Source organism: Pongo pygmaeus, chromosome 3 (genome assembly GCF_028885625.2).
Source record: "Pongo pygmaeus isolate AG05252 chromosome 3, NHGRI_mPonPyg2-v2.0_pri, whole genome shotgun sequence".
Taxonomy (NCBI): Eukaryota; Metazoa; Chordata; class Mammalia; order Primates; family Hominidae; genus Pongo; species Pongo pygmaeus.
Window position 1 is genome coordinate 181,625,954 of NC_072376.2, and position 26,796 is coordinate 181,652,749.

Here is a 26,796-nt window from a genome sequence, read left to right on the forward strand (position 1 = left end):
CTAAAAGAGGCAAAGAGCCCCTGTGGCCTTCTCTTAAAATTTTCAGCCCCTAGGATTCCCCTTCTATTGTTTTGAGCTTAACTATAATTATATAAAAAGATGTTTGGTTTCTCTTATCCAGCATTTCAGGTATTTTACACAAAGAGATTTTTGTGTTGACCTATACGGCCATATTGCTGGAAATGTAAGTCATATATACCTGGCTGTGTTTTTTAATTGAAACAATATTAATTAAAAGCAAAACATAAATCTTCATAATTATAATCATAGCATACCACTCCAAGGGAGGGAGGGAAAATAAAAAAGGAAAGGGGAGAGAGAAAGAAAGAAAGGGAAATAACTTAAAATATAAATTTTTTAAAAATTAATCCTTAAAAATACTACATAGTCATCATTTTTATATTCATGATAGTGAAATATTTTCTAAAAATAAGTATAATTGCAGTAACTATAAATGAAAATATTAATATATGAGATGAAATGAAAATATCAAAAATAGTTTCTTGGCTGGGCATGGTGGCTCACGCCTGTAATCCCAACACTTCAGGAGACCAAGGTGGGTGGATCACCTGAGGTGATCGAGACCAGCCTGGCCAACATGGTGAAACCCTGTCTCTACTAAAAATTCAAAAATTAGCCCAGCATGGCAGCACGCGCCTATAATCCCAGCTACTCAGGAGTCTGAGGTGGGAGAATCACTTGAACATGGGAAGTGGAGGTTGCAGTGAGCCGAGATTGCGCCACTGCACTCCAGCCTGGGTGACAGAGCAAGACTCTGTCTCAAAAATAAAATAACAAAGTGAATTAGATCTAGCATGTGACTGTGTGTATTCTTTTTAAAGGGGATGTTCAGGAACAAAAGCAAAAATGAAAGTCATTCAAGCACTACCTTTGCGGGTGCAACATACACGACCACCCCGACATCGCTCTCCCTCAGCACTTTCTCCATGCAGTAGTAGGAAGCATAGGTCTTGCCTGAGGACGTTGGGGCAACAATCACTGCTGACTCATTCTTATCTACCACATCCAGGAGTTCCCGCTGCAAGGTACAAAGCACCATTCGTGTCAAGAAAGTGAACAGCATGTTAACCAAAACACAGATAGTATCCTTTGTACCTTCTGTCTCCTGTGCCTGTATTATGCTACCTTTGGGGGAACTCCCTGAACCCCTGAAGATTAGGTCTGGTGAACACTCGAAGGATTCAGGAAAATGCCTGGATTACTCATGCCATTCCCTCAGAAAAGAGATTTTGTTCTACATTTTGGCCTAGAGAGAGGGTTTCATTTCTGCAAAATAGAAAGTGAGACTGAGTAAAACATATTTTTCCATTAGAAAACACTTTTTCCAATTGTCATTGAGTAAGTACAGAAAGAGGTTTCCAAAACTGAGCTGTAAGAACTAGTAATGCCACATTAGCATGCCTTCACATACAAACAGGTATCAGTATAACTTCCATTGATGGTGAAAATAAAAAGGCCAAGAAGGGGAAGAAGTGAATGATTTCTCATACTCTAGTTACATTCTCCAGGCACAGTAGAGGAAAGACATTAAACAAGATTAAGAAGTTTATGCAAAATTTAACATGTAGAGACACAGTAATGAAAAGTTCTGAAGTCACACTGATTAGAAAAGTACAATGTTTGTTGTCATTACCTGCCATGCGTTGGGAATAAAATCCTGGACCCTGGGATCCCGACCTTTTCTTTCATCTCGTATCAAGTAATGGCCCATGTATTGCAGTTGAAACCGAGCTGGTCCAATGTCAATCGAATATTTCTTCTTATTTTTGTCATCTCCTATCTGTTATTTTAATATATTATTTGAAATCAACTTAAACTTCAAAATTGAATAAACATTTATTAAATATCCGCTGAGCACATTCTATGCACAAGGCATTTTTACTACGCTTTTTTTTTTTTTTTTTTTTTGAGACACGATCTCGCTCTGTCACCCAGGCTGGAGTGCAGTGACGCCATCATAGCTCACTGCAGCCTTGAAGTGCTGAGTGCAAGTGATCTTCCTACCTCAGCCCCAGCACTCCGTATCCCATCCCCTGGCTGAGTAGCTGGGACTACAGGCACATGCTATCAACTGTGGCTAATATTGTGTGTGTGTGTGTGTGTGTGTGTATGTGTGTGTGTGTGTGTTGTAGAGACAGAGTGTTGCCATGTTACCCAGGCTGGTCTTGAACTACTGGGCTCAAGTGATCTGCTCACCTTGACCTTCCAAAGTGCTGAGATTACAGGCGTGAGCTACCATGCCTGGCCTACTATGCTTTTAAATAGTGTAATATTTAAGTAAGAAGAGTTTTCCTGCCTAAAATGTTATTCTTGGGAAAAGTAAAATAGCAGACATTAACGTTAAAAAAAGTTCATCCTGGAATTGGAACCTGAAACCTTATTAAAGATCATTCTTCAATCTCACTACATTACAGTTTTTAGATTGTGCTAGAATTAAGTATAGGATTCATTCCTGTTACCAAGAGGGTTTAAAGTGGCATCTGGATATCATCTAGTATTTAATTTCTGTTTTCAGGAAGCATCTGTACAAATTTTCTAATTTTAATTTACTTCAAAGTTTGGCAGCTAGGTTATTAATAAGTAATCTCAAATCTATTATTTTATAAACTAGAATCAGAGTAAACATAGTCAATTGATAACTCTATATGTGAGATACTTCATTAGACCTATTAGTTATTCTTCCATATTAAAATTGAGTAAAAATTTAAAGTATAAGAAATTCTAGTTCTCTTACCAGAGTTGGATCCAAAGAGTTTGCCAGATCATTAAAGCCTAAATATTTAAGGCATTTAGCTATATATTGATGATGTTCTGCTTCCAAAATTTCTGGGTAACTCTCCAGGAGTGAATGAATCCTTTTCATCATTTGAACAGCTATACTTAAATCTTTTGAAATTTTGCCTTGTTAAAGAAACAATAAAATTGTTATAAAGAACATCAAAAATAACTGCTTGATCACTCATGACAATCATTGAGTTAATCAATTAACCTCATTTGATTAAACCTCACTATTTTACTTGACTTTAAAGGAGATTTTAGAGCATTAAAAACTAAAATTCATGATTAAATTAAATTAAAACTCCATCTACACACATTTAATTATCATCTTAAGTAACTTAGACATAGCTGGGTAAGTATAGGCAAAAAAGAAAAGAAACAAACTTTGTGATTTATAGCAGAAACATGAACCATTTAAACTGAGCTCTGTACACATTTCCAGAGAAAAATAACACAATAACCCACATATTATTTGTGTGTCTTCTACTCTTGTTCACAGGAAAAAGTCCTATGATTTTAGATGCCTGACCAAAACATGAGCAACATTTATCAAGGCCTACTCTTGACCACATACAGTACTTGTATTTATGAAACCATCAGCGGAACCCTTCAATTATTGAGGGCTAAGATACAACCTCACTGCATCCCAACCATTCTATCCAGACTCTCCTAAGCCCTTCTATTACCTCCTGTTCACTTACAGCCTCTTTATCTCTATCCCACTACTAACCATTCCATATAAAGTCATATAAAGTCTTTATCCTCTTTCCTCTTTGTTAAGAAATATCCTCTTTCTTGACAAATATTACTGAGCAACTGCTTATGCAGACCACCATTGTACACTTTAAGGAAGTACAAATGAAATTTAAGACAGAGTTCTTACATCGAGGAACCTTCAATCTAATTGGAGAACAAGGGATTGGTGTTGAAACAGATCAGTAAAATATCTAAGTGATTTACAATTCAGGGTCCAAATGGAGTGATAGAAGCAGTGTTATGTGAGCAGGAGAAGTTGGGAGGACTCCACAAGAGGGTAGCCTTGAAGGACACACAGAATTTAGGCCAATGGAGACAAGCAGAAGAACATCTGTAGCAGAAACTGATATTACCTCCTCAACATCCATTCTCACCCAATGCTTTCTTATAAATCCCCATACTAATGGATACTGCAATAGGTCCAATTCAAAGTTCACATTTTCTAATCTCTCTGTGGTTTGGTGCGGTTTTGTTACTAAGTTTGGCCATTGAAAAGTAAGCAAAAATTGGTGGAATTTCTGGGATTAAGCCTCCTTCCATAGAAGAAATACAGCATGAATGTACACATTTGCCCTTTTTTCTTCTTCCTACTTTGTTTTGGAATGCAGTTATCATGGCTGTAGCATCAGCCACCAACTGCATTCATGACATAACTTTAAGAATACAACTCATGCACTAAGAACGGTATAATATGATGATAGCGGAGCCTAAGTTCCCAGTGACACTGAACTGCCTATCTCTGGACTTCTTTTGCATGAAAGAGAAATAAACTATCTTTTTTAAGCCATTGTTAATTCCTATCTCTGTTAATAGCTAATGGCAATTCCTATCTGATATGGCATCAGGGATAAGTAAAAACACATATGCTAAAGCTTAGAGATGAAAATGAGCATGGTCTCTGACAGCCCACTGAGGTACTGGCTTTGCTGGGAAGTAGAATAGAGACATGAGCGTGACTACAGAGTCACGTGGCCACACATGAAAAGGATCTGAGTAAGACATACTCAAGACAGGGTGATCAACCACAACAACGAATTGTCAGCTTTGTCTAGCATCAAAATCACATATCTCAGGCTGGGCACAGTGGCTCACACCTGTAATCCTAGCACTTTGGGACGCCCTGGCGGACAGATCACCTGAGGTCAGGAGTTCAAGACCAGCCTGGCCAACATGGCAAAACCCCATCTCTACTAAAAATACAAAAATTAGCCAGTCCAGGCATGGTGGCAGGCGCCTGTAATCCCAGCTACTCGGGAGGCTAAGACAGGAGAATCACCTGAAGCTTGAATCCGGGAGGTGGAGGTTGCAGTGAGCTGAGATCGCTCCACTGCACTCCAGCCTGGGTGACAGTGAGACTCCATCCCAAAAAAAAGAAAAAAAAAATCACATATCTCTACTCAGTTTTTTCTGATTCTTTCCCTTAGTTGGCTCTTCCACAAGTCAATATTCAGGAAACTAAGTAATAAAAGCACACATTACAAGCCATATGAAGACGTAATACCTGAAAATAGTATGCACACATCATTTCTGCTACATATTTTGCCAAAATCATTCTCTACTGCCAGTTGGAGACATTGATACAGGAGAGCACAGGGAGCCACAGAAATTTGAGGGAGCACTTAGAATGCTAGGCAGGCAGGGCCCATTCCAATCCAGTGCCCTCTCTGCCAGCCCACAGTGTGGAAATGGTTGTGTACCATTACCTAGGACTGCAGGTGCTATTGGGCATCTATTCCCCCACAGCTATGGCTCTCAAGGAATTCTGGTAACCGTTCACTCACCTGCTCTTGTCAAGAACTAGGAAAGGGCTGAGATTTTATTCTATTTACAAGCTAGAAATTTAGTCTTTCATAGTCTCATGGTTGCTGGCAAAAGACATGAGACTCCTGGGTTAGAAACAAAAGGCTTTATTTTCATGGCCCAGTTAACAATATAACCATCATGTATATGTCAGTTCCCCTTGTGCTCCATGGGGGAGATATACAGCCCAGGTAGAAACCACACACAAAGTAGGTTGATGTCACAGCTAAGGAAATCTGCACTTAGAAAACCAAAATATTTTATAGTGGGTCTCAGGCAAAACCTGCTTCTTTGCCCTGGAGGGAAATGTGATCTTTATTAACTGGACAGTAAACAAACTTGGCCTTTGCCCTAGAGAGAAACACAATTTCTTCCTTCCAAGCCTGTTCACTATACAAACATACTTAAAAAGATAGTCTGGAAGTGAACCTGTCAATGCCTCTGCTGGCTAGGTGGGCAGAAACATGGAAAAACCAATGGAGAATCACCTCCCAACAGCAACTTCACATCTGCCTGGTGCTGACAGCTTTCCTTCTCTGATAGGCCCTGTTGCTGAGCCTCACCTTGCTTTGCTGAACCCCTTAATTCTCTCCACACTTTTGGAAAGAGTTTTTTCTTTATACTCTCCTCATTTCTTTATGAATGTGCCATCTTTTCCCTGTTGGAACCCTCTGTCTAATCTCTGCAATTCCACTTTCTTGTCTGCAAAATTTAATAATAACTATCTTAAAGGGTCATGTTGTGAATAAAATCAGACAATGGATTATACAAAGTTTAAGCACAACCATGCATTCAGTAAATATGTTAACATCATTAATATTTTCATCACTACTCTTTATCCATAGAGTATGGAGTCCCATACCTTCACCTCGGCAATGTTCTTTCCATGCTTTAAAGCAGGCAATTAATCCTAACATTTCAACTCCAAATTTCACTGAATTACTTGCACATGAGGTCAAATAATCTTCCAATTTCCTTATTCCAGAATGTAAATTCTTCTTCATCTCCTCTTCAATAGAAAACAGCAGATCATCCTTTTGCTGAGCTTTGTTCTGATCTTCTTTGAGAAATGACTTTTTCTTATTCTTTTTGGTAATTTGGTGGGGTTTGGTATTCTGTTCAATAATAAAAGGAACATATGAAACAAGTGGAAAAATTCCATTATGACATTTCACTAGTGAGATTATTTTTTGTGCACTTAACTGAGGACTCTGGCCATCATTCTACTCTGCACAGGCAAGAATTCTTAATGTCTTTTCTTAAAGTCTGTGTGATGCAAACCTACTTAAACTTCAGTATAAATGTAAATTGCCTCTTACTGCAGAATATTTTCTAGATTTCTAAATGGTGTAAATTATTAATAAAAAAGTAAAAGTAAATGGAAGAAAACAAAGAAGAGAAAGAGTAGCCACTGAGCTTGATTGTACGGCAGCTTCTTGGGGATTTGGAACTTAATTAATTTATTCATTCTCCACCCCACAAAGCATTTTGGGCCTCTCAGATCCCACTCACTCTTTGGAGATTCATGTTGAAAAACACCAACAGTCTAAGCAGACATTAGTCAATGTGGGGAAAAAAACAGAAATCCCACTGGAAAATGGAGGAGTCACACACACTTAGTGGGGTGGTAATTTTTCCCACCTCTCCCCTAACTAGATCAAACATTTAATTCCCATTTTGCTTCTATTTCAGTGTGGAGGCTGCTCCTAGGCCTCATGCTACCAACATAACAGAACTGAGCGAGCTCCCATCAGTTCCTGGCCCCGCAGTTAGCGCTGCCAAAGGAGCAGAGGTACACAGCCTGGGCCCCAGGGGCCAGCCTCGGGCACAGGGCTTGGCAAAGCAAAGGGCTCAGCTGGGTGAGGCCCTTGCACAACGGCTGCAGAAGGTGGTTGCTTCAGGACGCTGTATTCACTTTGATCCTTATGCTTGAAGCCAAGCCTGGACCTTTGCCTGAGCCAGCCCCACCTGGCCACCCTCAGCCCAGAGGAGGTTAGGTCTGTGGGCTGAGGTGGAGCCTCTGCAGTTGAAAGCATGTGTTGTGTGGCTGAATGGACCCTTAAATAGCTCTAGGAGAGAGACCCAACAGCAGTGCTAAGAAGCCTACAGCATAATTAGTGATAACTATTATCTAGAACAGCTTTGAGGAGATATCCTCTCACTGACTGTAGCCTTTGCAACTTCAACCTGGTTAATGAATTGACAGTCTGGCAAGGAAAAGGAAGACTCTAGATCTCCGATTAAGAATTTTCTGAAATTAGTGGGAAAGAGAAATGTTTTCATGTTTTGGATCTTTTCCTTCTGGGGCTTTTATGTTTCATTCTCCAAAAACATTCCCTTTCCTACTCCAGTAAGGGTAAGGCAGCCATGATAAGTGCCATTGGTCATCAATAGTTTCGTTTGTGCTGTTTCACGTATTTAGCATAGTTGACCTCAGGAAGGCGATTTACCACAGCAAATAAATGTCTTTCCTTAATTCCCAACCATGAGGCCAAGAGAGAAGTACTGAAGCCTAATGAAATCCCCTCTGATGAAGAATGACCGCAAAGTAGTACCTTCCCAAGCAGAACCATAAAATCTACCATTTGTTCAGTTATAAACACTATCATTTGTGTGACCTGATACTTTTCCACATTATCTTTTTAAATTTTTTTTGAATTACAGGGATTCTAAGTTTGTAAACAAATATGGTCTAGTGTAAAGGCAGGAAGAGAAAGAAAATAGGTATGGAGGATTCCCACCCTTTCAAGAAGGCCTGGTCTTACCTTTAATAAAAACAAAAGTCCAGGACAGATTAATGGCATAAATAACTTAAAAACATAGACAGTTTTCAAAATTCAGGAAAAATAATGAAGCTGATGGAAATGTTAGGCCTATTTTTACCACTTCTATGTAAAAAGATTTTCACTGTAATAAACTAATACACAAAAATTTCTTTTTTTTTTTTTTTTTGAGACAGAGTCTTGCTCTATCACCCAGGCTGGAGTGCAGTGACATGATCTTGGCTCACTGAAACCTCCACCTCCTGGGTTCAAGCAATTCTCCTGCCTCAGCCTCCTGAGTAGCTGGGATTACAGGCACCCGCCACCATGTCTGGCTATTTTTTTGTATTTTTAGAGGAGATGGGGTTTCACCACGTTGGCCAGCCAGGCTGGTGTCAAACTCCTGACCTCAGGTGATCCGCCCACCTCGGCCTCCCAAAGTGCTGGGATTACAGGTGTGAGCCACTGCACCCAGCCCACAAACATTTCTTTTAACTTAAATTTGATTTTTCTAAATCCAAGCTTGTAATCCTTTGATGCTTTAAGCTTGTTATCAGATAAATATATCTTTTCTTATTCTAAAAAAGATAGAATACTAGATTTTATGTAATCTTCTTAGAGTTTCTGATGGCAAGCAAGTAAAATAACTCATTTGTAAGTGATATGATTTGGGTCTGTGGCCCCACCAAATCTTATGTTGAATTGTAATCTCCAGCTTTGGAAGCGGGGCCTGATGGGAGGTGACTGCATCATGAGGAGGGGGTTTCTGATAAATGGTTAACACCATCCCACTTGGTGCTGTTCCCATGATAGTGAATGAGTGACTTGTGCAAGATCTGGTTGTTTAAAAGTATGTAGCACCTCCCCAACACTTCCTCCTACTCCAGTCATGTGAAGTGCTGGCTCCCCCTTTGTCTTCTGTCATGATTATAAGTTCCCTGAAGACTGAGTGTGGTGGCTCACACCTGTAATCCCAGCACTTTGGGAGGCCAAGGTGGGTGGATCACCTGAGATCAGGAGTTCGAGACCAGGCTTGCCAACAGGATGAAACCCTGTGTCTACTAAAAATACCAAGAATTAGCTGGGCATGGTGGTGGGTGCTTGTAATCCCAGCTACTTGGGAGGCTGAGGAAGAAGAATTGCTTGAACCCGGGAGGCGGAGGTTGCAGTGAGCCAAGATCGCATCACTGCACTCCAACCTGGGCAACAAGAGTGAAACTCCATCTCAAAAAACAAAAAGAAGTTCCCTGAGGCCCAGAAGCTGATGCCATCATGGTTCCTGTACAGCCTGCAGAACTGTGAGCCAATTAAACCTTTTTTCTTTATAAATTACCCAATCTCAGGTATATCTTTCTAGCAATGTGAGAATGGACTAAGACAGTTAGCAAACATGAGAAAGAAGAGCATGGAAGACACCTCCAGAGACAAATATGAGTCTAAAGAAAACAAAACAACATCAAAGAAAAAAATTAGGTAAAATCTATGAGATCTACCTGTAATATTTCACCACTGGCACCACTGGAAGCCTCCATTGGCCGAGTAGTTTGAGTCACAATGACTTTTGTAGAGATTGATTCTAACGATTTCCCATAAAATTGCTGATAATCCTGAATCTTTTCCAGGAAATCAAGAACATGAGGATCTCTAGATTGTTCTGAAATAGAAAGACCTAAAATGTAAATGTGTATTTTAAAATATTGCTATATACGTGTGCTACCCACACATTATTTTTTTAACTCCAGAATAATAATTCAGTATTTGCCAATGAGGTCAGACTACCATATGCTGACAAAATAATTCCCTATATTATTTGAAGAAGAGAGAGGATGAAGCTCTGCTAATGTCCAGGTCCAAGCACCTGGACATTGCCCCTGTCATTTGGCAGGAGAAGAGGAGAAGAGGAAGGTTGGGGGCAGCCTAATAGCACATTCACCTACAACAGGGGTCTACAAACTAGGTCCACATGATCAAATCTGATAAGTACATTTTTTTAAATTGGTTACACTCTAAATGATTATATTAGTACCTACATCATGCTCTCAATTTTGGTCTCTTGGTTTACAAAGCCTAAAATATTTATTACTTAGACCTTTCAGAAAAAGTTTGTTGACCCCGGACCTAAAACATTCTGTTTGCACTCCTTAAAAGAAAAACCTCTACTTCGGTCACAGTCAAATATTTAGGAGCTTACAGCTGACAGATGCTGATACCAATTATCTTACACCATGCAAAAATTCAAATGACACAGAAAATTCCCAGGAAGCAAGGTTAGACTCACTTGAGACCTAGGAACACTCTTTACAAACATAAAAGATATAAATAAGCTAGTGTTTTGTTGGTTTGGATGTTGTTGCTTTTTCCATGTCTGTGTATGTGATCACAAATCAAACCACTCTGGAAACACACCATGCAGAATCTTGGTAGACACTTACATAAATAGCTTATTCCTATATGCAATTGGCATACTTACTTGACTTATTTCTAGATTCTTCTGAAAAGTTTTACTAGTTCTGAAAAGGGTGGAAATAAACATGGGATTGGAGAAAGACACTAAAAGAATTTGAACCAGGAAAAAAAGATCTATGAATTCCTTTCCTTAGGACCCATTTTTAATTGTTTCATGGGCTTTACTTTTTACAGATTCAACCCCTCCTCATTACTGAGTTTTCATGGGCACAATTATGCTGGTGCTTGGCAGCATGCAATCAACTAGACAATCGTTTAGCAGGAAAAGAGCTAAAATTTTAGGAAGACTATGGCTGTATCAGCATATTTACTTCAAGGTATAGACAGATTCCTAAAACCATCAACTATCTTTCCCACTTAAACAGCATCTGATATTTTCATGACAATACCATGCATATGTACATCCTTAAAAGATTAATAAATCTCTATTTGAATTAACAGATACATCTGCATGCATACGTACATATGCACACCAGATAATATAATGGGATTTTTTTCAGACAGCATGCCTCCTACTGTGCCTCTTCAATTAATATATATATATATTGTGTGTGTGTGTGTATATATATACACACATATATGTATAGTGTGTATTGTATATAGAGATCTCATTCAAAATATAACATATATTATGTATAATATATAGATAGATCTCATTCAAAATATAATGTGTTTACAATGTAATGTCTTTTCACTGTTAGTAAAAAAGAGCAGCAAAGGCAATTCATATAAGCTCTATTTTATCGTGGTTACAGAGCTCACCATCAACATGACATTTGATCCTGTCATAGTCGTCACTAAGGAGTCTTTGAGCATGCCAGTGCAAAAGTTCATCAGATGTCTTTTGTTTAAACAGTGAAGGAACAACCAGATCATCACTGTAAAAAGAAATAAATAATTTTTTTAAATTTTAAGCTTTTCAAATTTTAGCACAAACTTCAGGCTATGATAACATAGAAATCGTACAACCTCTTTTTCTATTTGTGTGATATAATATGGGTCATAAAACCTCAGAGACATAAAAACCCTGAATTTCTGCCATTCCTGTAACAGTCACATCCACATCAACAACAATGTAGTAAAATTTATAGCTGGAGTAATTTTATTATATGTTCAAAATAATATAGATTTTTATGTAGTAATGTTCAAATAATATTGACATACTAGATGTTACAATCACTTAAATGTATTATAGTCACATGATATAGAATTTACCATATCCTGATACGATATATTACACAGACATTTTGATGAGTCATTCACTTCACTAGTATTTTCGAGTTAATGGCACTAAATCAGGTACTTCATTAACTCTATACCTCTTTAGAATAGGCAAATCCTTCATCATATCTCCAACAAACTCATCAATTACAGCAGATGTCATTGGAATAAAACCCACACTAGGCATCTTTTCCAAGGAGATTTCTGAAAACAAATATAAATTTAAGATGAGAGGAAAGGTGTAACTATCCTATATGAATTTTGAACATTATTTTTAAAATTTCAAATGCATAATATTTTACATAAATTTTATTAATGTTTACCAAGTTAGAGCTTCCAAATGAGATATTCCTCAAAGCAAACATGTTGTAACAAGCCAGTATATTAAAAATTAGTATATAACCCTTTACATATGTATGTAGATGGTAGCAGATCACTAGATAGACAAACGCAGATTTTCCATTTCCAAGTACTTATTCTTTTTTATTATGTCACAGTATGAATAATGTGTCACGGTACAGTAATAACAGCACTTGAAAAAAGAAGCACCACTCAGAGTTCACCTACATAAAAGCCTCCATGAAAATTAAATCACAAAAATAGGAAAAAATTAATAACAAAAGTATTCTATTTATCACCAAATACTCTTTGGAGCCTTCTTTAATTTTTATTTTCACAGTTCCTATATATGGCTTACATGCTGAATATAATAGACCAGAGGATTTTTAAATTTAGCTTTGTTCAAAACTGTAGATGAAAAAATACAATCTTTCTCCTCCCTCATTCCTAAATTCTGGACAATATCCTTCTGCCAGCGTATCCACAATTCCCATCTGCATTCCTCTTGCATCTCTCACTTTCCTTTGGGACTATTTCCTTCTTCCTGAATTGTATCATATACAAATATTTTTAATGAGGATATGATGCTAGTTAACTCAGTTCTTGTGCATCTGAAAATATCTATATTATTTCCTCATTCATGAGTTGTACTTACGCTAGTTACACTATCCCCCAACCACCATTATTTTGTCTCATTACTTAAAAGATATTATTTCATTAAGTATTTAATACTTAAAAGATATTATTTCATTACTTAAAAGATATTATTTCATTATTCTTGCTTTTATTGTTATTGTGGAGAAGTCTGCTAGCAATTTAACTTTTATGTCTTTGTAGGTAACTGTTTTCTTTCTCATTCTTAGGAGAACTTTGTTTTTGGTATGCTGCGGTTGCACTATAATGTATCTAGCGGTGTGTGTTTTTGTGTGTGTTGTAGGTGCATAGATGCGTGAGTGTGTATATGTGTATATCGTATATGAGACTCATTTCTGCATCCTAACTCCAGGTATTTGTATCTTTCATTAAATCAGAAAAAAATTATTTTCAGTCATTATCTATGGTTATTTCTTCCTCTGATGTCTCTATCCTCTGCTTCTGAAACTCCAATTGGACATGTAATTGACCTAAGGTATCCAAAGGCTTAGAGAGATTGGAAGGTTAGAGTGACTTATCATGTAAGATCTGCTCACTCACCCCATGAGGGTGCAGAGGACACACCTTCCACCACAACTATGAGAAATAAAATTGTAAGGGGAACCCCAGAATTCTGGAATAGCTCCATAGTTACTCTACTGTGTAAGTCAGAAATTGCAGTGGGAACTGCTACCAGCAAACTTGGATCCCTAAATGCAACAGGGATAATTCAATCCTGGGGTGGCAGGGGCCAAGTGGCAGCACTTAATCACTAAACGAAAGGTAGTTATGGTTACCATAATGGACGGCAAAGTCAAAGCAGTAATCTGAATAGTCTGATTCACAGAAACCTACCACATTGGCTAGCTGGTCATAGGGTTCCTAGAAAAAAACAAAAGATGGGCATTCCACTAAATTCTAAATTGATCTGTATAAAAGGAAGAGTTCTAAGGTAAGTGAACAGATGCCTAACTTAAATCACCAGTCATGGCTCCTTAATCAGTTCCTAAACTTAAGCCCTGTTACAGACCCACTTTGAAGAAGGACCCTGCTCCACTGCCAAAACTCATACTGTTCATCTTTCTTCAGTCTTCCTCAAAGGGACCTACTGCTATTTATCAGGGTGACTGTCCACTGGAGAAGGGGAAATCATCTGACTTCAGGGGATTACTGGATACTGATTCTGAACTGGCACTAATTCCAGGAGACCCAAAATGTCCTGTGCTCCCAACCCCCTACCCCTCAGTCAGTAAGGGCTTGTGGAGCGTCAGATGACTGATGAAGTTTTTTCTCAAGTTCATCTCACAGTGGGTCCCTGAATCTTCTGTGTGGTTATTTCACCAGTCTCAGAATGCATAACTGGGACAGACATACTCAGCAACTCAATAAATCTCTGGGTTGGTTCCCTGACCTGTGGAACAAGGGCTTATGGAAGCCACTAGAACTGTCTATATTTAGAAAAATTGTAAGCCAAAAGTAATACTGCATTCCTGGAAGGATTACAGAGATTAATGCCACTATTAAGGACTTGAAAAATACAGGAGTGCTGATTTTCCTCACATCGACATTCAACTTGACTACTGGGCCTATGCAGAAAGACAGATGAATTCTGGAAATTGCCAGTAGATTCCTGTAAATTTAACCCTATGATGACTCCAACTGCAGCTGCTCTTCCAGAGGTGGTTTCATTGTTTGAGCAAAATAATACAACTCCTGGTACCTGGTACGCAGCTATCAAGCTGGCAAATGCTTTTTTTCTCCATTCCTGTTAATAAAGACCACCAGGAGCCATTTACTTTCAGCTGGAAAGGCCAGAAAAACATACCTTCACTGTCCTACCCTAGCCCTATGTCATAATTTAGCCCCAGGGAATTTTCCGGAAGAAATTTTTTTCTTCCACAAAGTATCTCACTGGTCCATCACATAGTTGATATTACGCTGCTCGGATCTAGTGAATAAGAAGTAGACACTGCTTGACATACCAATAAGACATTCGTATGTCAAAGATGGGAAATAAATTCAGCAAAAATTCAGAGAATTTCCATCTCAGCAACATTTGTTGATGGTGGAAAATGAATGGAACAAAAATTCAAGGATGTTCCACCTCTGCAAAACTTGTAGGAGTCCAGTCGTGTGGGGCATATCAAGATATCCTTCCTTAGGAGAAGGGTAGTTGTTGCATCTGGTCCCTCCTACAACAAGAAATAAAGTGTAATGCCTGGGGGAGCCTTTGTGAATTTGGAAGGCAACATTTCTCACTTAGGTGAGCTATTCTGGCTTATTTATCAAGTGACCTGAAAAGCTGCTAGTTTTTATTGGAGCCAAGAATAAGAGAAGGCCCTGCAACATGTCCAGGCTGACACAATTGCAGGCTGATTATATTAGATTGCTTCCCTCATGAAAGGAGTCATTCCCTCTTCTTACTGGAATAGACAGTTACTCTGGATATAGTTACCTTCCCTGGATGCAATGCTTCTGCCAAAAATACTATCCTTGGACTTACAGAACCCTTATCCACAATCTTGGCATTTCACACAATATGGTTTCTGATCACAAGGAACTCACTTTATAGCAAATGAGGTGTGGCGGTGGGTCTACGTTCATGGAATGCAATGGTCTTACCATATTCTCCATCATCCTGAAGCAGTTGCCTCAGTAGAATAGTCTAACAGCCTTTTAGAGACACAGTTACATTGTCAGCTAGGTGGAAATACTTTGAAGGCTGGGGCAATGTTCTCCAGAAGGCTGTAACTGCTCTGAATTAGTGTCCAATATATAGTGTTTTTTGTGAATTATAGGCATAATTCACAATTCAGGATTCCAGGCATAGAAAATGAATGACTCCACAAACTAGAACCCCTAAGTGGTATGCTAGCAAAATTTCTGCTTTCTGTTCTGGCAACCCTATGTTCTGTTTGTTTAGAGATCTTTGTTCCAAAGAGAGGAATGTTTCCACCAGGAGACACAACAATGATTCCGTTGAACTAGAAGTTAGGACAGCCATCTTGCCATTTTGAACTCCTTGTACCTCTGAGCCAACAGGCAAAGGAAAGGGTTATTGTGCTGGCTGCTGTGATTTATCCTGATTCTCAAGGGGACATTGGGCTGCTACTACTCAATGGAAGGGTAAGAAAAAGTATGTCCAGAATACAGGAGATCCCTTAAGGATCCCGTAGTACATCCATCCCTTCAAACTACCACACCACGTGATTAACATCAATGGAAAACTACAACAACCCAATGCAAACAGTACTCTATGGGTCCACACCCTTAAGGAACAAAGGATTGGACTGGACTGTGTTCTTCAAAGAGACATGTTCGAGTCCTAATTCCCACTATCTGTGAATGTGACCTTATTTTGAAATAGGGTCTTTGCAGATGAAATCAAGTTAAGATAAGGTTTTTCTGGATTAGGGTGAGGCCTAATGTAATAACTGCTATTCTTACAAGAACAGAGAAACTTGGACACAGACCCAGAGGAAACACACAGAGAGAAGGAGAACACTATGTAAAGGTAGAGGCAGAGATGAAAGTGATGCATCTACAAGCCAAGGAACACCAAGGATTGCCAGCAGCCTCCAGAAGCTGAGAGGCATGGAATTGTAAACTCAAAATAAAATCCAAAGCCCAACCCCCGCAACTAACTGAATGGACCCCCTAATGGCCAAGGTTACCCCAGAGAAACCTTTAAGACTGAGTTCTGAGCCATGATGCAAAGGGAAGTCAGACTGGCCTCACTATACTCCCCTCCCTCTTGCAGTTTAGACACAAAAACTGACTAGCATTAATGTTAAAATAGAGATTGCAAGACTGACAGAACAGAATCTTTGTGGCAATAAGATCATGAACAAGATCTAAGGCCATGCCAGTCAAAGGTGATGTCACGCACCCTAAAGGTCACTGTGACTCAGTATACCGTGACTTGCTCTGATAACCTGACTCTGGCAGAACATCACATGATGATTAGCAGACTCCTGGTCTTCAGTTAAACCTTTCTGCTGACTCCATGGGTTTTTTTTTGGTTTTTTTTGGTTTGGTTTTTTGAAACGGAGTCTCACTTTGTCACCCAGGCTGGAGTGCAGGGGCGCAATCTCAGCTCACTGCAACCTCCACCTCCTGGGTTCAAGCAATTCTCCTGCCTCAGCCTCCCGAGTAGCTGGGATTACAGGCACGTGCCACCATGCCCAGATAATTTTTTGTATTTTTAGTAAAGATGGGGTTTTACTGTGTTAGCCAGGATGGTCTCGATCTCCTGACCTTGTGATCCGCCTGCCTTGGCCTCCCAAAGTGCTGGGATTACAGGCCTGAGACACCGCAACTGGCCCCAAGTTTTCAGACAAAGCTTTATTCCTTTAACCAATTGCAAATGAAGTCATCTCCAAATCTACCTATAATCTGTAAGCCCCTGCTTCAAGATATCCTGCTTTTTGGGACCAGTGTATACCTCCTATGTTATTAATTTATATCTTTACCTGTAACTCCTGCCTCCCTGAAATATATAAAACCAAACTGTAACCCAACCACCTCAGGGCCACTTACTCAAGACTTCTTGGGATTGTGTTTTCCCCAGGCCACAGTCACCCATATTAGCTAAGAATAAACCTCTTTAAAATATTTTACAAAGTTTAGTTTTTCCATTAACAGTCTGGTTTTTAATTCAGACCCTCCAGAAGAAACCAATTTTGTAGACAATTTGATTTCAGACATTAACCTCCAGACCTGTAAGAGAATAAACTTCTGTTGCTATAAGCCACCAGCTTGTGGTGCTTTGTGACAGCAACCCTGGAAAAGGAGGACCTCAGGCAAAGAACCATGACCGCTTAGGTGCTTGCTGGGTGCAAAGGGTTTAGGGAATAGGTAATGGGAGGAGGAGGCAGTCATAAATACCAGCTATGACCATGTGACCAGTTGCAGAAATGAGGACTGTAATAGTTAGGGGTATTTCTTCCTTATTTTGTCTTGAAAATAAATATATATTAAGCAGATATTTTTGTTTTCTTCTTTTATCAGTTTACATACAATGTAGTCATAATAGTGTGCTTTGTATCACAGTATTTAGGTTACAGGATATCAACGCAGAAGAGTGAAAATTGCCCAAGAACTTAGCATTGTCTTTTGAAGGAAGAGTTAACATGCTGTTGGTTGTATGCAGGATAGTTGTATCATGTTAAGCACAAGTGTGATTTTGTTAGTGCCTTTATTGGGAGATTAAGTATGGTTTAAGGATATGTATATGGGTGCTCAGATGACAAGAGGTAGACAGAAATGGTCGGTTTTAGATGTCAACTTCATTAGACTATAGTTCCCTAGTTATCCAATCAAACATGAATCTGGATGTTGTTGTAAAGGTATTTGTAGATGGGCTTAAAGACTATAATCAATTTTACTTTAAGTAAAGAAGACTATCCTAGATAATCTAGAAGAGCCTGATCCAATCATCTCAAAGTCCCTGAGTGCAGAATTGAGGTTTCCCTGAGGTAGAACAAATTCCACCTGTGGGCTGCAACTGCAGCTCATGCCCCAAAGTTCCACCCTCCCCTTCCTTAAGACCTGCCCTATAAATTTTGGACTTGCCAAGCCAGTCCCTATAATCAGGTAAGGTAATTCCCTGCAAGAAATCTCTTAACATGTGTATCCTACTAGTTCTGTGTATCTGGTAGAAACCTAACTGATACACTTCCCAAATGGGTCTTTGACTCAAAACAACAAAAATCAACCTGTCAGCAGACTATTATTAAAAATCAACGAGCCAATTATAAAATTTAAATGAAAATGCAAAGGACTCAGAATAAACTAAACAATCTTCAAAAGAACAAAGTTGGAGCACATACACTACCAAAACCAAAGTTTCTTACAGAACTACCATAATAAACTTTAATATTGGTTCAAGGATAAACAAGGCTCAAGGATAAACTTATGAAAGAGAACAGAGGGTGAAGAAATAACCCCTCTCTCATACCATACAAAAGTAAATTCAAGATCAATCATAGACTTGTGAAATACTTACAACCTATACTTTATAAACAGGCAAAAATCAGCAGGCACTTCACAAGAGGATATTCAAATGGCCAATAACAGATGAAAAGTCCAAGAAAATGCAAATTCAAACCACAATGAGCTACCGCCATGCACCCATCAGAATGGCCAAAATAAAAAAGGCTAACAATAGGCTGGGCATGATGGCATACACCTGTAATCCCAGCAGTTTGGGAGGCTGAGGTGGAAGGTTTGCTTGAGGCCAGGAGTTCAAGATTACACTGAGCTACGATGATGTCTCTGCACTCCAGCCTGGGCAATAGAGTGAGACTCTGTCTCACACACACACACACACACACACACACAAACAAAAGATTGACAACGCTGGGAAGCAATTCTAAAATTCCAAAATGCCCACAGGGAAGGTGGGAGTTTAACTTGGAACTATCACCTTAGAAAATATGTGGACAGTAGTTCATAAAGCTGCATTTCTATGTATATACTTGAAGTGAATAAATGCATATACCTACCTAAAGTTCTATGTAAGAATATTCATAACAGTTTTACCCTTCAATCACTTCTCATTACTCTTACAATTTCCTAAGTCCTTAACAGAGCCAGCAAGTACCCCCTCCTCAGTTTCATCAGCTTTTCTCCTCTCTGGTCACACTAAACGTATCTCAGCTCCTTGGGGAATTCTCAAGTGCCATGTCCTCTCTGGAAAACCTTTTGCTCTTCCCTTCCCCCAGCTAACTATTACTCATCCTTCAGACCATGACTTATTGCACTTCTCTTCCCTTCTTCAGAGAGGTCAACCTTTCCAGACTGGGTTGTGTCTCTTAATCATTAGTTTCCACAGCATTCATTAGTTCCTCCTTCATATCCATCAGCACCTTTGTAATCATTTTACTGCTTCTTCAACAATTCAATAGCGAACCGGAAATGCTCCAAATGGACAGAGTGTAATATATTCATACAAAGAGACAGTTCACAGCAATAACTTTTAAGCATAATGGTAAATACAACAGGCAGGAATGTCTCAGACATTATACCGAGAGGAAAAAAGTAGAAAGAATATATACTATATGATTCCACCCCAGTGAAGTTCAAAGCAGACAAAACTAAGAAATCGTATTGAAGTCCGTTAAAGAGATGAGAGGAGGGGGAGGATGGATTGGGAAATGGCCCGAGGAGCTTTCTCTTGAGGTGCTGGAAATGGCCTCTCTCTTGATCTGGGTGGTTATCACACAGATGTATATGTCTGTGTAAAATTTCACCAGGCTTTACTTTGCACACTGGTTTACTTTAACCACATTATTGTATGTATTTTAAACCTCAATTAAGAGGTAAACGAGAAAGCACAGTGAAGGAAAATTATTTACATTTGGAAGAATTGAATTATTAGGGTTTCTAAAAGTTGTTCAGGACAGACATGCTTTTGTTCCACTTTAATTTACCCATTTAATACCTTGAATGACCGATTTCTCTTGTCTAAGAAAATGTCTTCTTGTTGTTCTCAGAGGAAAAGACTTTCCAACATTAAATTCTTTAACCATGTGTGACACAACATTCCACAGGTGTTCATAATCCCTCCTAATGGAATCTCCCAAAGTCAAATGTGGTTCTGCATAACAATAAAAAATATTAAAATCTTAAAAGTCATACACATGCAGACACACACAGAGCATCTTTCTTGAATAAATTCATAGGGCTCTGGAAAGAAGATCAAATATGGAAACTTACAGTGAGTTACACAGTACACTTGCATGAAAATTAGTCATGACACTATGACAGTAGTTTTTTAAAGTCATTTTCTCTTTAAATATAATGCAGAGCCAGGTACTGTGACATGGGCCTGTGGTTCCAGCTACTCAGGAGGCTGAGGCAGGAGGATTGCTTGAGCCCAAGAGTTCAAGACCAGCTGGGCAATGTACCGAGATGCCCTCCCTGCCCAAAAAATTAACAAAGGAACATCACCATTTTAATCATAGTCCTTACTAAATATTGTGAATGATAAATATATCATTATTCCCCAAAACAATGAAGCACAATATGCTACGTATAAGCTTGCAACTTTAAAAACTAATTTAAAAACAAGTTTTTAAAGAGTTTACAGAATATGGAGAGGGTGAGAATTTTGTTAAAACTAGTAAAATTTGCTACATTTTATGCAGTCAGTTTATTCAAATGTTTGTCATTTAAGGGAATTAAATGCCAGAGGTACAAAAAACTTCAATAATGTTTGTTCAGGAAAAATATGTTTTGAAATGTTTTATTATTCTCTGACTATGTAAGCCACTCTAGATAATTTACTCTATAAAAATATTCAAAGGAAGGCAAAAATTATGTATGTACCAAAATGAAGTTTTATTTATTTTTAGGAAAAATGCAATATATCCTTAAATGTTCAAAAATAGTGAAAGGATTATATTAATTACAGTAAGTGTTATAAAATATGCATCTACCATTTAAATAAAAAATGTAAGTATTAATATGCTATCATATCATAGCATATCATATCATAGCATTAAACTCATTTTCAAATGTTATTAAGTGAAGAAAAAATAAAATACGTAAAAAGTATGCGCACACACAAACAAAGGTTTTCAAGAAACAAAAATGTTGCTGTGGTATGTACTGGAAAATTTATAAGGGTTTTATATAATTTGTTCATGATATAATGTTAATGCATATTAAGGTACTACCTTGAGTACTTTCAAATTCATAGTAGAAGGCAATATTCTTCAACAATTGCTCATCATACAAGTCAGAAACATGATTTAAATTCAGATTCCAGCATCCAAAAACGTTTAAGTTGCTTAAAATGAAATGTTCACACCACTTGTTCTGAAAATTAAAAATAAAACATTATTAGCAGGGAGGCATGGAATAATTTCATACTCCTGGTTAACCCCCTGTAAGGTAGGTCACAAGGGACATTTCTGGGTGGAATGATAAAGTCATTACAACCACAAATATTACAGATGGTGGTCTACAAGTCCCCAAACTAATGCTTTCATATCTCTACTTTTAAAACTGGGAATTGCACTGCTTATCCTAGTACTCATTATTTACCTTATAGTATGCTGTTCCCTTAATGTGGCACTAAAACTATAGATGACAATACTAACACCTTCGTCATGTAGGTCCTGGGATCCCAGCCAGGTCTGCATGAGTACATTTAAACAGTTGCAAAGTGGTTCCATTCCTCTCACTTTGGGGTCAACACCTACCCCCACTACACCCCTGGTGAGCAGGAAGAAGTTAGAGCAGTCTTTGCCCTTTTTCCATCTTCTTTAGTCAAGACCTTAAGATTAAGAAGTTATAAAACCCAGAAGGAGGGATTGAAACCACCACTGCAAAATTATGACTGAGACGGTGAAAGAGATCTGACTTAACTAACTCTACCTTGTTTCTAACCTCCAAGCAGTTCTTGTTTGTTCCTGGGTGTAGGCTGAACGAACTTTGGAAGGAACTTAGTTTACAGTTTATAGTTTGAAACAAAGATGATAACAGCCCTTTCTCAAAACAAACCCCCTTCATTCCTGGGGACTGGACGGCTCATGGAGGACTAACAAATTAGTCAAAAGGTTAGAAATTATGGCTTAGGAGTCATGCAGCTGGAGACTACAAGATTCTGACCCTCCCCAGTATTGCTCCTGGGGATAAAATCACTATTGTAAAACCTAAGCCAGTACTTGAGATATTTTGCAGACCTTGCACGTGATGGATCAGCTGACATCAGCCAGATCTATAAACTGGTTCATCTGATCTTGTGGTCCGCATCCAGGAACTGACTCAGTGCAAGAAGACAGCTTCAACGCCCTATGATTTCATCTCTGACCTGACCAATCAGCACTCTTGGCTCACTGGCTTCCCCCTGCCCACCAAGTTGTCCTTAAAAACTCTGACCTCCAAATGCTCAGGGGAGACTGAATTGAGTAATAATAAAACTCTGGTCTCCCTCAAAAAAAAAAAAAAAAAAAAAAAAGATTACAGATGAACTAAGACCAACTCCAAGGTAAGAGTTGCCTCCACTACCTTTATTTTATACCCATCCACTCATTACTGTTGAATATTCTATAGATTTTGTACTCCATCACTCTACCAAAACATCTCTTAATAATAATTAGCCTTGGCTAGGTACCATGGCTCATGCCTATAATCCCAACACTTTGTGAGGCTGAGGCAGGAGGATTGTTTGAGCCTAGGCATTCGAGACCAGCCTTGGCAACATGACCAGACCTTGCCTCTACAAAAAATAAAATTAGCCAGGCATGGTGGCATATAGTCCCATCTATTAGGGAGGCTGAGGTGGGAGGATCACTTGAGCCTGGGAGGTCGAGGCTGCAGTGAGCTATGGTCATGCCACAGCACTCCAGCCTGGGCAACAGAGCAAGACCTTGTCTCAAAACAATAATAATAATGATAATGATAATAATTGGCCTTGACTTTCATGCCATTAAATTAAAGTCACTGAATTTTCTGTCAACATCCTCATATTATCTGCAGAACTTGACACTAATAAACCATTCCCTTCTTTTTGAAATATGATTCATATGAACTCTAAGATATCATATTCTCCCAGATTTTCTACCATCTGTCTTCACCACTCTTTTTCAGTGTCTTTTTCTAATTCTTAAACTTCTACCTGACCACTAAATTCTGAAATATCTCTGGACTCTGAATCAAGATGTCCTCTCAGTTTCCCTAGAAAAACACGTAACTGGTATGGTATTCAGAACCACTCATGGACTAATGTGTCCCAAAATTTTATTCCCAGTCTAAAGAATACTTAAACTGCCTTTTACATATTTCCTTTGGAAGTCTCATTGCCACCACCTCAAACTCACTATTTCCCAAACTCATTATTTTCCTCTTCAGAATGTTCTTCTTTCAGTGGCAGCATCCATACAGTTGGCCTAGCCAGAAACCTGAAAGTCATCATTGACTCCTCCTTCTCCCTTCTGCCTCATATCCTATTCCTTAACCCTGTCAGTTTCAAAGCCTAAAGAACTCTTGCATCTTTGACTTCTGTTTGTTCCTATTGCCACCAACATTTTAGCCATGTTAGCATCATCACCATATGATCACTGGGGTGGTTTCCTCACCTCTATATTTGGATGTCTACAATGCACTCTATGCACTTCAGCCAAAGAACCCTTAAACAAAAATGTCAATTTCAGCTTGAAACCCTTCAATCACTTCTCATTACTCATAGGATTTCCTAAGTCCTTAACGGAGCCAACAAGTACTATATTGATTTTTCTCCTATCCCCCTCCTCAGCTTCATCAGCTTTTCTCCTCTCTGGTCACACTAAACATATCTCAGCTCCTTGGGGCATTCCCAAGTGCTATGTCCTCTCTTGAAAACCTTTTGCTCTTCCCTTCCCCCACTAACTATTACTCATCCTTCAGACCATGAGTCATTTCACTTGTCTTCACTCTTCCGAGAGGTCAACCTTTCCAGACTGGGCTTTGTCTCTTTAATCATTCATTTCCAAAGCTTCATTAGTCCCTCCTTCATATCCATCAGCACCTTTGTAATCATTTTACTGCTTATTCAATAATGCAAATTGAAGTTCCATGGAAGAAGAAGAGATATGAGTTTGTATTTTTCTCCACTCCTTCCTTGGTGCTGATCACAGTGAATATGCACTGAATAAACATGTGTGGACTGGCTGCCTGACAGATTGGTTTTAAAATGTCTATGATAACAATTTGACAGAATCTATCAAGACCCTCAAATTTTCCATACCTTTTTGGCTTATCATCTCTTTTCCCATTTCAGAAAATCTATTCAAAGTAATTCATTACAAATTATCCCTCAAGGCCAGTAGCATTTATGATACAAAAGCTTCAAATGATTCTAATGTCCCTTTATAGAGGTATGATTAAGTAAACTACAATACAATCACTGAAACATATTTAGTGGCCATAAAAATTATGCTAACCAGCTTGAGTGAAAGGGTACCCTGTTCTCCATGATGTGATTATTAGGCATGGCATGCCTGTATCAAAACATCTCATGCACTCCATAAATATGTACAACTACTATGTACTCACAAAAATTAAAAATTTTAAAAATTATGCTAACCAAAAGCGAAAATGCTTTTACAATAAAATAATATGTAGCATATATCGTATGATTGCAACCATAACAAAAACTAGGTCCTAAAATAAAACATGAAAGAAATTAAACCAAAATATTAACAGTTAACAGTATTAATTTGAGCAGTGGGTTAGTAGTACATATTATTATTTTTTCTTCAATTTTTAACTTTCCTTTAATACACTTTTATTATAAACAGAAAAAATAAATTCATAAACACTTTTCCTACAAAGAGAATACAATGCCAATCAATTTTCTATGATTGATTATACAAAAACAAGATCTCATCAGAGATAAGAAGGAAAAAGAGGAAGGCTCTCATGCTTCTATAAAACAGTTATACTGTGGTTTTCCTCATTACACTACCAAAAATAAAAGTTGTTGAAAATAGGAACTTGATTTATCAGCTAATTAGATCTGGCATTATTCCAATATAACTCTAGTTTTAAAGGTGATCATGGTTTTCATCTCTCATGTTCAAACAAAAAATAAACAAAATATGTTTACCATTTTTAAGAAAGAATCACTGTTCCTAATCCAAGAGCATGTCATGACTCGAGAACAAGCTCTCTGAGAAAGGGGTAAGTGGAGTTGAAAAGCCACACAGAGGCAACGCAGTCTGCAGAAATCTTCCACCTCCTTCAGGGATAGGCAATTACTGTGCACCTGCATACAATAAAGAAGATGCAAACAGCCACAATGTCACGCTGTGAAATGGCATTGAAATAGGCACTCCACGAAGATCATATCTTCAAAGTTTTACATCACATTTGTGAGAAAGTCCCCTTCTGCATACACAAACTTGGCTGCACTGATACAGAAGTAGGTAAGAGGGAGGGAAAGCTCCAGGCTTAGTAGTTCACATAATGCATTTCTTATGATTTTCAGTGAAGCTGGACTTTAAATGAGTTGGCAGCAAAGGAAGTCCCTGACCCAGAGGTCTGAGCATTGACAGAACCCCATGTAAAATGCTCTGTCATTTCAGAGAGTGAAGAGTAATATCCACAAACCCATGGCAGGTTCAGGGTGAGAAATCCCGGATGGCAATCTATCCGTAAAACATATTGAATGAGAAATCGAGGAAGGAAATGGTCAAGTTTCACCTCCTGTGGCAGAGACTTCAGAACTATTTTCAAATTTATAAAAGGTTGTCATGTGGAAGGTTAAGAAAACCTTAATCTGGGTATCTTCACAGAGCAAAATTAGGGATAACTGAAATTACAAGGAGATTGATTTGGGTTCAATATGTTCATTTTTTAAAATTAGAACCACCAAAAACATCGTGCATGGTCTTATGAAAACATTTTTCCAAAAACAATTAGGCAAATAGAGTAAAAGAGATTCAAACGAGACAGTGATCCCTAGCCATCTCTAAATCATGTAAGAAAGAAGCAAATTAAATTAATCAATATGAACTTTTGTAAGAAATCAGCTTTTATACCCAGAACCCTATGATGTGTGCTATTCACACTCCCACTCACAGCACATCTTCAGCATAGCATAAAAGTGAATATATTAAGGAAATTATCATTTTTTAAGTATGCTCTTAAAATTCTGACAATCATGCTGAAATAATGTAAAGTTTCTAAGTTCATTTTTTACTGTTTATCTTCAAAAATTAAAGTATTCAAATTCACAATTTTAGAGAAATCTACATAGCTAAGATCTACTGCACTACATACTAAATTAAAATATTGGAGTGCTCTGTCTCCTACATTAAAAAGACTATTGCACAGTAATTCAAGATCTGGGCTCTGAAAACTGTCTAACTCCAGTCAAGACACTGTATGAGTCATTTCTCCTATATGTGAAAAATTGGGATAGTAACAGTACACTTTCTCATAGGCTTTCTGGAAAAACTAAATGAGATTAGACACGTGAAATATCTAGAATATCACCAATACATAGTAAGCCCTAAATGTTACCTATTAT

General features: G+C 38.3%; 1 protein-coding gene across 10 annotated transcripts in view; it reads right to left on the minus strand.

The window, feature by feature from the left end:
• The window catches only part of DDX60L (DExD/H-box 60 like), a 199,330-nt gene that overhangs the window by 69,062 nt on the left and 103,472 nt on the right, over window positions 1-26,796 (minus strand). For all 10 annotated transcript variants that reach the window (XM_063664272.1, XM_063664270.1, XM_063664269.1 and 7 more), the window contains 10 exons: window positions 25,372-25,530; window positions 21,458-21,599; window positions 20,221-20,376; window positions 11,903-12,008; window positions 11,346-11,461; window positions 9,611-9,771; window positions 6,218-6,470; window positions 2,756-2,922; window positions 1,655-1,801; window positions 890-1,039 (listed from right to left, as the gene is read on the minus strand). In XM_063664272.1, the coding sequence (XP_063520342.1) occupies window positions 890-1,039; window positions 1,655-1,801; window positions 2,756-2,922; window positions 6,218-6,470; window positions 9,611-9,771; window positions 11,346-11,461; window positions 11,903-12,008; window positions 20,221-20,376; window positions 21,458-21,599; window positions 25,372-25,530 (1,557 nt within the window). The remainder of the gene's footprint in view (window positions 1-889; window positions 1,040-1,654; window positions 1,802-2,755; window positions 2,923-6,217; window positions 6,471-9,610; window positions 9,772-11,345; window positions 11,462-11,902; window positions 12,009-20,220; window positions 20,377-21,457; window positions 21,600-25,371; window positions 25,531-26,796) is intronic.